The sequence below is a fragment of the Falco peregrinus genome, chromosome 10 (assembly GCF_023634155.1).
Source record: "Falco peregrinus isolate bFalPer1 chromosome 10, bFalPer1.pri, whole genome shotgun sequence".
Classification (NCBI taxonomy): Eukaryota; Metazoa; Chordata; class Aves; order Falconiformes; family Falconidae; genus Falco; species Falco peregrinus.
The window spans coordinates 19,624,766-19,638,350 of NC_073730.1; the positions used below are offsets into that span (position 1 = coordinate 19,624,766).

A 13,585-nucleotide genomic window follows, 5' to 3' on the forward strand; every position below is an offset into this window, starting at 1 on the left:
AGCCAGCAGAAGAGTTCAATCAATAATAGGATTTCTCATCTAGCAATAATTTCATTCATGCAGAACAAGACTCAGCTGACTCCAAAGTGGAGCTAAATTCTTTGACAAAGATCCAATTCCTTGTAAGAGAGTTACTATGTAAAAGATTCTAAAAATACTGCAAAAGTAATATACAAATATCCAGTATGCGCAGAGATCACTCTCCATGTAATATACTTAATACAGAATTCACAGAAGAAAACAGAAGGCTGTTAGTACCTTCCCAGTATGCTGTTTATTCAGTTACAAGCATCCTGGCTGTGTAATCCGCAGCTGAGAACTCATGAGAGCACCTCTGTAGCAGAGAGGCCATCCTCTCATCACTCTCCCTAGAGTTCGTTGTGCCATTTTAAAGAACAGATTGGAATTAACATAGGGCATGTGTAGAATTTGGGGAAATGTGTCAGGGAGGGGTATTAATGTGCTAATTCAGAAACAACATGAGTATATGAAAATATATTAAGGAGTGCACGGTACTTTGACTATTCGTAAGATAGATGTCTTAGGAGAATAGCGTAGCTAATAGCTGTAAGGTTTTCTCTTTCTGGTTAGGTCTCTGCTAGGCATATGCTATTTTAGCAGAAAGAATGAACAAAGAAACAAGGAAAACCTCAGTCAAACAACTATGATACAGATGGTTTCATAAAGTTACATTTGTTTTACTGTGTAATAAACAATTAAAATTAATAAGAGAAAACTGGTAGAAACAGTTGACTTCAGATGGTTATAGAAAGAATAACATGTAATTGACAATATTGCACAATCAAGCAATATTTTGATTTTCTGGATCTGATGAGGACTCCATGATTTCTTACTAATGTATGGAAACTGAAGTTAAGACGTAATAAATTAAATTTCCTTAGGCAGCAGTTCTCTGATGCCTGTTGGCTGCAGTATAATGGAGTATGAACTGAATCTGCGTAGCACATGGAGTAGGTTGCATAGATACATTTATATGTAAGCTCATTAAAATTCACATATATATTTCTAAATCTCAATCTTTGTTATTAAGGTAACTGTATACTGCTATGTTCATAATCAGCCATAGTTAGAGCAGGCCACATATTCTTCACTGATAAATCTCTCATAACTGTAGGAAAGTGATCACAGACCTCGAAGCCCAGAACTTAAGGAATTTATCAGGAGAGTTTCTTCCACAGGATTATTGAGGTTTATGGATTTAATTAGAATATAATTAAATGTAGCATTGTGAATCTGTTGAATGAATGTAATACTTAGAACTTCATCTTGCTGCTTTCTACCAACCATCACATGATTTAATGAGGAAAGAATGAAGACAATAGATTAATTTCCATGTAAAAATACATGTGGAATATTCCCAGATGGGAAACAATATTGAGAAAAATATATTAAAGAAAATAGTAGCTCTTCAAGTAGTAGGATCATTCTGTTTATGAAATGAAACAGTTATGGTGCCTTATAAACAATATTTCTTAAATAATTTGTTATATGGCTAATAATTAAGGGGAAATGCTTGCATCACTTGAAAATTATGTGTGCGATGGAAATTATGTAGGACTGAGCAGTGTCAGCTGGAATATATCATCTAGACTGAGGATCCAGGATGAAAAATCAGATAGCTATACATACAGCTTATCTTTTAGTCATTAATGTTCCTAATTCCATCCTAATACAGTATACTTTTAAAAATACCACTAGGCAGAAGTAAGCGTGCTGGTTCTTTAACGTTGTTTTAAGGACAAACTTCTTGCATCAATGTTACGAAATCTACTGCTGATCTCAGTGAACAAGGCTAAATCATCCTGGATGCTATGCTGAAGCCAGATGCAGCAAATTTTCCTCCTTCTATAAAGTGCTTCTTTCATGAACAAATAAACCTCAGTCTTACAAACTGTCTGTGCTATTTGATTATGAAAAGTCTTCACAGGGATCATGTTGCCTTTACAACAGACTTAATGATCTGTAATCTAGTCAGAGTTTTGCACAAACGGGAGCATTGAGGTGTCTGCAGAGAACTATTGTATTCTGTGGTACTGGTCTATACTGGTATGTTAGGGTTTGAGGCTTTTTTGGGCTGAGAAATGGCTTTTTAAGAAAAAAAGCATGATAGTCTGCATTTCAAAATTGAATGCTTCTATAGATACACTTTGTGTTGCACTTAATTGTGGAAGACCAACTCCACATAACCAGGTGGAACAATAACTAGTTTCTGAGTGACTAAACTGAGAAACTGTCCTCATATGTTTAGTTGGATAATGAAGAGGAGCGCATGCTAATCTCCTGTAAATTAGTTTTGTATTTATTTCTTAGTATCATGTACTTAAATTAGAACAGTATTATTATGCTGTGTAGACATTTAGAAATAATTTATTGGGTTTTTTTAATTCCTTTAATATCACATCACATTTGCCTTCAGGTGGTAACCTGTTAAAAATAGTAAGAGTTTTTTGTTATTCCTGCTGGAAGACATGCACAATTATGTGACAGTAAATCTTTATGTGCTAAACCAAAGTAATGGCCTTATAAATGCTTTAGGGAGCAAACCAAGTGAAAAATGGCTGTGGACATCTCACATATGAAGATTAATTTAATTTGTGTTTTGAACTCTGCATCTGCCAGCATTGTGTTGTATAGACCTTTCCCGTAAATGGGCAAGGGCATGCTTTTTCTTTTGTTCCTCTATTGTTAAATCTGATATAAAGCAGTAAAGCTCTCAGATTGCAATTTGTGACAGAAAACATAAAGTTGCGTCTTTTTCCGTAACAGGAGCTCTTGGGAAACCATATTCAGTAAAAGCACAGAGGTGGTGACTCCTGAGCAACTCCAGTGTTGCCAACGAATAGTACAGCTTTGTAAACACTGCCTGCTGGTGGTTTATAAATATTCATCAGATTCAAGAGGCTCACCAACTGGGATTAGCCCCCACTGGGATGATACAAGGTATAAATTTCAATATTATTTTCCTGAATTATAAGTATAAAAGATAATATAGGAACAGGTTTCAGTCTATTTTGCTACCACTACAATTCTCTTTAATCCTAGTTCACTATGTATTTAGGAAAAAAAAAAAGACAAATCATCCACCATTTCCCATGATCTGAATTTCCATCATCCTGATCTTTCTAGCCCACTCATGAAGTGCTACTAAAAGAAGACCTGATATACACATTTTGTGTGAAACTGCACTTATTAAAGTCTTGATGGCCTACTGCCTAAGTAGCTGCAGCAAAGGCTTTCCATAAATTGAACTGAAAATTTCCTTTCTTCCCCTTCTCAGATCCCTCAAAGTCACTGATTCCAGATTTGCATTCCTAGAGGTATCCTAACATGTGTGATACTTCTGGCTTCACATTCGCAGTGGGATGCTATAGGGGCACAGCTCCAGCCAATGGTCAGGTAAGTGCCATCTGATTTGCTGTATTGCACAGTTTTGCAAAGTTGATTTCCAAAACCTACAGATTGAAAGTTTTATTAATTCATTTTACAGAGCATAAATATATTTTCAAACCTTGCAAAACAGCATCATATAGTAAAAAAATTATTTGGCACTTACCCGATTCTCCATTGGCTGACCTAGTTCTCCAACTGGTTACAATAGAGATTATAATATTGTACAGGGATATAATATAGTATAGGGATCACTGAAAATACTCCAACTATAGGAGTCAATAATCTGCAATTCAGCAGTTGTAGGTGGAGAATTAAACCTAAGTTTCAAGTTAGTTAGGTTCCAAATTCTATTAATAATGGCAATTTGTACATAAACTGACAAATGCTTTGTTTACATAAAAAAAATCTTACAGACATTATTTCGTAGAAGGGCTTTATGAGTTAAATATTACGTGAAAAGCAAACCTTTGATATATTATCTGTTAAACTACTTTTATGACAGTTGCTTACTTGCTGGATCTCAGACTAGTTATTTGATACACTGAACCCATTTGTTATTATCATATGGATCTTAAGGAACTCAACATAATTTAAAACCAACCAGAAACTGAATTTGTTTGGTTGCAGCAAAAGTAGAAGTATGTTAGCCACAAAAAAAATCATATTCAATATTAACATCTACTGAGCTATAGCAGGGGTATGGTAAAGTCATTTGGATTAGCTAATCCTAGAAAATCTTCAACCTTGAAGTTTTTATTGCTTTTGCTGTTAATACTGCAGAAAATTTTTCATCATGACCAACCACAAACTATTCAAACTGATCAGATTACTCTAACATACTGCAGCTAACAGGCTTACATTTGGAAAGCAGTGAAAGGGATGGTCCAAAAGAACTTTCTTGTCTCCAGTTTCTGTGTTTCTTTGGATATTGAATGGAAGTTTATTCATAAATTTTACAAGCTAGAGGAATCTAAGCCTTCTACATCCTAAATATCAGTATGTCTTCAGCAATGGAGTGCCATAACAATTCTGATTTATTAAAGTTACAGTTTTTATATTAATCTCCACAAATGTTACAACTATACCGTGGATATAGTGGTTTGATAGTTAACCATGGCATTCTGAATTCATGAAATGAAAAATATGTGTGGAAATAAATGCTCTTGCCTGTTATGCCCCACAATTGTAAGGTAATGAACTATTTTTCTAGAAATGGGAGAACCACAATAGTATTTCACATTTCATCTTTCTGTTTTTAAATGATATAAGAATCTGTACTACTACTAATAGTTTTCTTGACTTTAAAACTGTGAAGTGCAAGAAAGGATAGAGAATATAATTTTATAAATGTACAAAAAGTCAATTTTTTCAAGACTATAAAAGCTAATGTGAAGAGCTTTGCTTTTTCTGAGCACAAACCAATGGTTGGTTTTGTTTGTGTTTATGAAACTAAAGCTTTCAAAGATTACAAATATACCTCTTTAGCTGGGAAATTTTTTTGTACAGGGAGAGACAAAAAGATAATGAAAACTGCCACAGAGTTCTTTTTACACTTTTCAAATTTGTTCTCCATCCCATCTCCTAGCTGTAAATCCACTATATGTCATGAAGAGAATGAATAGGATTATTAATGCAAATATGTATTAATGTCATTTTTCCTCACAAAATTGAAAGTGTAAAGAAAACAATAGGAGAGCTCAAAAACTATACCAAAATCTCTTCGAAAGAATAGCTAAAATCAAACTGTAAAAAGTCAGACTTTTCATATTTTGATAAATTCATCTGTGTTACAGATTTTTTTAAAAAACCCATCTAGTGCTAGGTCCTTACAGCTTGCTAAATAATCTTATGTATTACATGGCATATTCTGTAGGAAACATTAGAATTTTTTACTTTATCATCAAGCAAGTGTAGATCTCAGTCTGGTGATGTAGAGAGCTGTCAAGCTCACCAGCAACCCATTCCAAATCAGCCTTTATTTTTTTGTAAATTTTTTAAAAAACGCTTTGGTGATCATAGTTTTATAACAGCTTTTCTCAAAGCTTAAAGAAACCACACGTGTACACTTTCTTATACAGATTGTCTCCCATTGACAGTATGATGCTATGTCTATCCATGTGATTAGTAGGATCAGTCTTTTAACTTATTAATACGATTCACTAGAACGATGCAACTATTTTTAAGTAATAATTTATACAGTGTGTTCTGTTAATCCATCCTAGCACTGACATAATTAGTTCTGAAATTCTGATTTAGTGTGGATGTTATTTTTGCACACTTACTGTGCTCATCTAGTGACATACGATTAACTATTATGAAATGATAACATGGAAAGATTTAAGAATGAATATTAGGCATATGATAAATTATTGTTTGGAGTAGTACATAAAATTCAGGCTATATAGTTGCCTGAATTTAAAGGGTAAATAGTCACTGATTTAACTTACTAGGTTGTAGCATCATTGTTTCTTTCTTTAGTAGAGTAGTGATGATAGCATGTCTATTTTTTGAGAAGTTGGAAACCAAAGATGGAAATCTCTGTTTTTTCCTTTTTTTACAACTTGACATTTTACAAGCTGATTAACATCAATTACAGTTTTTATCTAGTTTAATTTAAATAAATACTACTATAACAGTGGGTAAAGTATTAAGTTTTGGTAGTAGTGTTACACAGGACGCCATTTTTTATTTATCTGCTTGCTTTAAACTAAAGGACTGGAAAGATGTTTGATCCTCAGACATCTTGAAATTTTGGTAAGAGTTTCTCTGAGTTTAGATCTGTTTCCTAAGTTAGCTAGTGCCTAATGCCCTGTATGTTTTGTAAATAGTATTTATTTGACATAATTTCTTGCATACAACAATTATAAAAGCCATGGTGCACAAACAACTAATTCTTTTGCTCTTGAGTGTCACTTTGCCTGTAAACTCTGCTGTATTTTTCATATCCTTTCTAGGTATTTATTGCCAGGACCTTCACTGTTCATCATGAAATCATCCTCGTCAAATCTTAGCTGCAGTTCATCTGGAATGCCTCGCCCTAACATTGTGTTCACACAGAGATACAGTCACTTATGAAGCGAAAGGGAAGTTGGTGTTCTTTGTAAATAATGACACTCCATTTTTTTTTCAAATTAAAATTTGTGATGGAGCTACATATAAGCACTGTTATATATTTACTACCATATTATAATAACATTTAGCTGAAAACCTACTGTAAAAGCATAGTTTTTTCTGGAAACATAATAAACCTTGTTAAGTTGTTTACACACACATGTGGATGTGTAGATCTTGCTAGGTTTATAAGTAATTCCTTCCTACTAGAAATGTTATTTTTGCTGCAGAATATATAAAATGGAACCGATCTTGAAGATCCTATTACAGTGTTACATTATTTTATAAGTACAATACTTTGACTTGAATAGTATGTATTGTAAAGTATACTATTTATTGTCTGAAATGTAACTGATCCTTTACCAAGGCAGATGGTTTAAAAACTATAGTAGAACAGTAAAACTGTAAGAGTAATCAAAAATAGTCTGGTCATTTCTTGAACATTTAAAATAATTCCCAAAACTCTGTAAGCCAAACCTAAAGCACACATCTTTTTATTTCTCCTCTGAAATTACAAGATCTATTTAATGCTGCTAATTTTCTTAAAGGACATGGTATAGTATCTTTTAGCCGAAGTGAAGGCATCTAGTGTACAAACAGTAAAAATATCAGTTTAGGCATTCAGTTTCTAATTGGATTCTTGTAATAAAATGGAAGCCAATGTTTGTTACTAGATTTCCATTCATATTACCTATGTCCTGTGCCTTTAGGTTTCCTTTGGGAGCAAGCAGTCATCTGTAACTCGCACAAGCATGCATAGTGCATAGTTTTTCTGTTTTACTGCACGAGTGGTAAATCAGACATTTTTTGGAAATACTGCAGCTATAAAGTGTTATTTCAACCTAAACTAATTTGTTTGTTGTAGTTTTTATCATACGGTCCAGTACCTACCGTCCATGGCAAGGATACATTCCACAGTATTTTCTAGATTGCTGATACCTTTAAATGTTGAAATCTAATTCATTAGAAAGCTCTTGTTCAGATTCAGCTTCCTGGGCCTGGCTGAAGGGCAAAAAAAAAGAAAATGAGCCAAAGCAGGAGCCTCGTATTAACGGGATCCGTAACCTGAAAACATCACTTAGTTTTGCTACATACAGCCATTTATCCCACTCAGCATTGTGCTATATGAGCCTTATTCATTATAAAAATAATTATTTTTAAAAAGCAGCTATCTAGATTTAAAAATGAATTAAGGTTTTTTTGGTTTTTTGTTTTTTTTTTTTTTTTTTTTTTTTTAACTAAGTAAAGAACAGAGTAGTTATTATTTACCAAAGACTTGTTTACTTACCAATCATGTAACCCAGAAACATGTTTGTAAATTTCTGGTATATTTCAGGTATATTTCAAAAAATAATTTGGGGGCTGATTAGCCTCAGGAGCAAATATGTTAGAGGTTTTTGATATCCAGAGGTTTAAGACAAATTTAAGAGACTTAAGAGATTTGAGACTGAAGTCTGGAAATGACTGGTTTTGAATTTTAGTCATAGCGTATGTAAAACTAGGAATTTGGGTGAGATTTTTGATGCCTGTGCTGTAGTGCCTCAGCTCTAAAACTGCAGGATACATGATAATGAGACTGTGTAAACAATTAAAACCCTCTTAAGATTAGCCAGATATAAGCAGTCTTCTGGTCTGGGAAAGTAATTTTCATTTTTGTGGTAGTACTAGTTTAGTAATATAGGATGTTCACGGTAGTTGTATGTCTCTCTTGGTCCACGCAGTGGCTACTGATAAAGTATACTATGGTTATCTGTAAAAGACTTAATAAAAGCTTTAAATTCCTGTCTTCTTGGGGGAGGCTTCCAATGCATTCAGCTTTTGGCCATGAGGATAAAACCAGCTTCCAGCTTGGCTTGCCAGACTCCAACAGCGCCTTCTGATAGCAGGTTCACATGTCTTCCCCCGCCACCCCCACCCCCTTTTTTTTTTTTTCTTTTAGACTCCGTTATGATCGCTATTTTTGGAAACCAGTGCTGGGACGGGTCGATCTGTACAGAATGCTCTGCCAGCAGAAAGAGGGCTACAAACCGCACCTGCGTGGTACGGGCAGGTCCAGAAAAAGCACCGCGCTCGGCGTGTGCGAGAGCGGGCCCGCGGGGCGGTTTGCACCTGGCGGTACCGGCTGTATTCATGGTTCCCGTAACCTTCCTGAAGCGCTGCTGCCTTTCACAGCGTGGGAACCGGTGCTGTCAACACGGCGCAGCGCTTTCCTGCCCGCTGCGCGGGGTGCGCGTGCATCCCGGCCCCGGGCGGTGCCGCCGGTGCCCCCCGCGCAGCGCAGCAGCGCTTCCCCCGCCCGCAGGTGCGCGCCTTGCGGACGCGCCTGTAGGTGGGTAATTAGCGCTGGCGCCGGGCTCTGCAAGCGGGGCGTCCCTCCCGGCGGCCCCGCCGTCGAGCCTCTGCTCGCGAAGCAGCAAACGAGTCGCACACGCGGGTGGGACCGGCCTCCCGCGCGCCTGTCGCGGTGCAGCGGGGGCGCTTCCGCCTGCGCGAGGGTTGCGGTTGGAAGGAGAGCGGGAGGGAACTGCCTCGCTGCGGTCGGTCGTTACCCGTTTCAGACGCTAACAAACCCGGGTGATGCCGTTTGTAACGCTGCGCGGTTAGCTTCGCAACCGGGCGGAATCCCGCTGGCGCCGGGCTGAGACGCTCCGTAGCTCTCACGTGGGAGCCGCGCGCGTCGGGGCGGGAGAGCGGCGGGAGCACGCGGGGGTCCGGGGCAGCGCGAGCCCCCAAGGGCGGGACCCCGCGCTCGCGCAGGGGCGAGGCGCGGCGCGGGAAGGCGGGCGGTGCTGAGCTTCCCTCGTTAAGCGTTACGGGTGACTGAGCCTCCAGAGGGCCGCCGGCGTTTAGCCAAAGTTGTTGCCCTTTACTGGAGAGTTTGATTTTCCGTTACGTCATCGTTATAATTTTATTAATTGTATTTTTTTTTTAATTTTATTTATTGTATTTTTTTTTAATTTTATTTTTCTCCGAGCGGGCTGGCAGCGCAGGTAGCAGGGTGCCCCCGGCCCTCCTGCCGCCCGGTGTCGGAGCGGGGCCGGACGCGCCGTGAGCCCCGTGAGCCCCGTGCCGGGCTGGGCGCTGCCCTGCGCCCCCCGGGCGGCCGTGGCTGCGGGGAGGCGCCCGCGGAGGGGCCGGCTGGGAGGCAGCGGCAGGTAAGGGGCAGCCGAGGGGGGCGGCCGGGCTCCGGGGAGCTTCGGTCACCGGCTTCGCTGGCCTGGTGGCGGCTCCTTACCGCAGCTCCTTGCACAGCGTGAAGACGCCAGGCGCGGGGCTGTGGGTGACCGTAGTCACCACAGAAGATGCCCGTCCCCCGTGCCTGCTGTCTTCAGGTAAACTCGCGTTGGGAACGGTGCGGTTGTGGGGAGCTCGCGTGTCGAGGAGGTGTTAAAGGAGGAGCTGCTCGCGTGTCCAGGAGGTGTTTAGGAGGAGCCTGCTCTGGCACAACTGTTGCGACGTGACTGGATGGATGCTGGCTCACTGCCCTGTGCCCTGGTTCTCCTATGGTGCTGATGCAAGGGCAGGATGAACAGCTATGGGGATAGGCTCAGAAATGCCGATTATGTAACCTTACAAAGACTTCATGCTTTATTTGTGGTCTAAAGAACAAGAAAAATATATTTTCAAAAGCATTGCTTTGCTGAAATAACGTTAAGGGAAATGTTGCTTAAAATACCTCATAAGGATACTATTTGGTAGACCTTGGCCATGGGTTAATGTCCTGTCTAGAAAGGAAAGTCTTGTCCTTGTTATGGGAATATCATCTCTAATTGTTGATTGTCTGCGCAGGAAAGTAGACAAGTTCTTCAAGTCAAAATTATATCTGAATAGTTCCTTAGCTAGGCTGAGTTCTAGAACATATTCACTTTTCAATATAAAACCATAACTTACAGTTGTTGACTTCCCTGTATACTCAAATGGAAAGACTGAATTGCATTGACAGTTATAATGTCTAATTTAGGTGCTAGTAAATGTGAATATTTGCAGGTTAGCTTTGCATGCAGTGTTAAAACAGTTAACTTGAAGCTGTTGCATTTATTCCTGTTTTCAGGAGAAAATAACTTGCTGTTAAATGGCATACTTACTGGAAAATCTTTCACTCCAACATTTGGTGAAAACATTTGTAACTTTTCCTGTGTGTGATAAAATGCCCGTGCATTAGTTGTTGTTCTGCATCTGTGTTCTTTGTTCTCTGCCAGCCACCTCTGTGCAATTCCCTACGTTGTTGAAATGGCTTATTAACATAGAGGAGTCTTTGTTGGTGTGTAAATAGCTGTAGCAATTTAGGACTCGGGTAAATCAGGGGTAATTTTACCATTTACGTATATGGAACACGGGAGAAGACTGCTTGTGGGAAAACAAGACAGTTATGTTCTTGGTGTGTTTTTAATATGTCCTCATTCCTTCTTCTAAAACAAAAGTATTTGCTTAGTAACGAGATCTCTTAATGCTGCCCTCCTTTCACCACAGGTGTTACTACTCATACTATTAAATGATACAGTTAAAACTGCTTTTTATGGCCCCTAAAAGTGCCCTCTGAATGGGTCTGCATGCTCTTAGTGCTGTAGAGCCAAGTGGAGCCAGTACCTGGCTGAAATGGTGGCTGCCACAGGTGCCCAGAATCGACTCCGTATGCTATGCTGGCTCAGGTGGCTGCACAGTGGTAGTCACCCTCTGCACCTGCCTGTGTCAGGAGTTACTGGCAGCATTGCAAAGGGTAGAAGAGTGTAGGGAAGTGGCATGTACCTGCCTTTCCTGCTGTGCCCTCACCAAACCACTGCTCCTGGCTACTGTCACGTGGTTTTGCTGAGCATCATCACGCAGCGTGCTGCTGCAGTGAGGACTGGCAGTGCAAGCAGTTCACTTGCTGCAAAGCACTGGCTTTCAAGGCTGAGGGTGGCAGTCATGAAGTAGAGTGGAGCCCAAAATGGGTATAAGTCAAGACACCCGGTGCGAAAGGGCATTATCCTGGAGTAAGTTTCACACTAAGGTTTTTGTTGTGTCCATCTTTGTCGAATGCTCTGTTGCAGCAGAACAAAAGACAGTTTCATTTAATGCCATGTATGATTTTTAACTGAGTGGTATAGTGTCATCTGACCATCTGTAGCATTATACCCACTCAGTTGTTCCTGTCATAATTCCCCATAATCCACTGTTTTATAAGCTTCTCAGAGGGACATAGAGGACCTTATTTTCTAAATAGAATCTTTTCATTTCAAGATAAAAAAAATGTCATGCAGTACCTGTGTTGCAAACTTCTATGTAGCGCACAGATTTCTTCATCTGACTCGGGTATTCAAAGCACTTTTGTTGTCATTGCACGTTAAATTACTTTGCAAAGAGAAATACAGCTCCGAGTGACACACAGATGGACTGGGCAATACTCATCAATGGTGGATCTGGCACAAGAATAGATGGAGATGGGAATTCAGTGTGTCTTTCCAGGAGTGTGCACCTGTGCCCCAAGCAGCCCTTGGGTGTAGATACCTCTCTGATGAGCGTCAAGTGGTCTCAGCTCTTACTGGAGTTGCTTCCTTGCAGCTCTGACATTGCTTGCTCTGCCAGAGACTTGTGGGCCACACAAACTGCAGGTTTCACTAGCACAAGTGTTTGGTGAGTTAACCGATATGCAATATTCCTTACAAGGGCAGTAAATGAGTTAAAAATTGTTAATGAGAAGCAGGGTTAAACTGTCCTGTGCAGAGATCTGTACTTTCTCTGGTACCTAATGAATTAGGGGGTACTGTGCATCGTATACATATTTTTAGTAACTATGTTGGTAAATAGCAACAACCTCAGAGATAGATATGTGATGCTGAGCAGAGTTGGGCTTTCTTCCAGCCCAGCAACCCTTTCCCATTCAGCCCTCCTGTTAGGTGATTGCAGGTGTTTGCTGATAAGGTCATCGGGCATACAGCCTGCTCCCTCCCTGTGCAGGGTTTGTGCTGGTCACGGGAGTGCGCTGTTTTCACGATTCTGTGGGATTCAAGCCATCTGATTTCTTTTATTCTGATTTGGAGAATGAATGAAGTAGCTGCATCAAAATGACACAGTACTAGAGAAATATGCTATAGGGTGGTTTAAATTTAGTGACGTTGTTGGTAGCTTTGGTGTTTAATATATTATGTAACCAGAAGCAGTTGAGAAAGCTTACTGGCATGCTGAAAAATAATTTCCTCTGGCACTTAAAATAATATCTACCAGAACGGGTAAGCTGGACCTGACAATATTTTTCCAATCTTTAGTTTACTTAATTTGTGGAATGATTTGCCAGATTAATGAGCATGATTGCCTACAGATGTGTGGTTGGGTTATACTCAGGGTGCACTAAACTTCACTATGTCGCACACCAAGCATAGAGTTTGTGCATACCTTTATTTTTGTCTGCAGTGGTTTCAGAGCGTGTGTTCCTCTCCTTTCACCACATCCTTTGGTTTTATTTTGAAATGTGAACCCGAGATGGCTCCCTAACTTCCTTCAGCCATGAAATGCCTTTTGACATACTGAGAAGCTAAATGCCTTGCTCCACAGGTTTGCCACTGAGTATGACAGTACTGGTCAAAACTGGTGAATAACAGGAACATAGGTAGCAAGAGAATTTTTTTGAAAAACAGTGTACAGTGCAGTAGTTTTGTACTTGCCAGCTTACAAGCTGTTGGTACCTTCCTCGCATGCATCGTTACCGCTGTCAGAGTAGCATGGCTGTTTGCTGTGGTAGAGGAAGGCACTACTAATGCAGACCATTCTTCCTGAACTGTGAAAGTTTGCAGTTTTTCTTCCCCTCCTTTCACCCACCCCCAGCCTGCTCAGGTGGCAGAAACGGTAAGCTTTGTCAGTCTTACAGCTTCCAAATGTTGGCAAATCTAGACTTGAGGAAAAAGCTTTAATAGCAACATGAGTTATCATCTAATGTGAATCAGTGTTCAAACTATCCCAGTATACGTTCTTATCTGTATTTGAATACAACTTTTTCATAGAAAACATGTTTGAATTGCCCAAGCACTATCCATTCAATATATTTATAACCTCTCTGCCTGTTATAGATCTTCTTTCAAGCACGCAC

The 13,585-nt window shown here is 39.7% G+C and overlaps 1 protein-coding gene across 7 annotated transcripts in view; it reads left to right on the forward strand.

The window, feature by feature from the left end:
- TTLL7 (tubulin tyrosine ligase like 7) overlaps positions 1 to 7,410 on the forward strand; it is a 77,101-nt gene extending 69,691 nt beyond the window's left edge. For 6 of the 7 annotated variants that reach the window (XM_055815653.1, XM_055815652.1, XM_055815656.1 and 3 more), the window contains 2 exons: positions 2,788 to 2,961; positions 6,366 to 7,410. In XM_055815653.1, the coding sequence (XP_055671628.1) occupies positions 2,788 to 2,961; positions 6,366 to 6,486 (295 nt within the window). In that variant the 3' untranslated portion in view covers positions 6,487 to 7,410. Of the gene's footprint in view, positions 1 to 2,787; positions 2,962 to 3,298; positions 3,418 to 6,365 lie in introns of all 7 variants that reach the window. The other variant, XR_008749059.1, reaches the window with a different exon arrangement.
- The last annotated feature ends 6,175 nt before the right edge of the window (positions 7,411 to 13,585 follow it).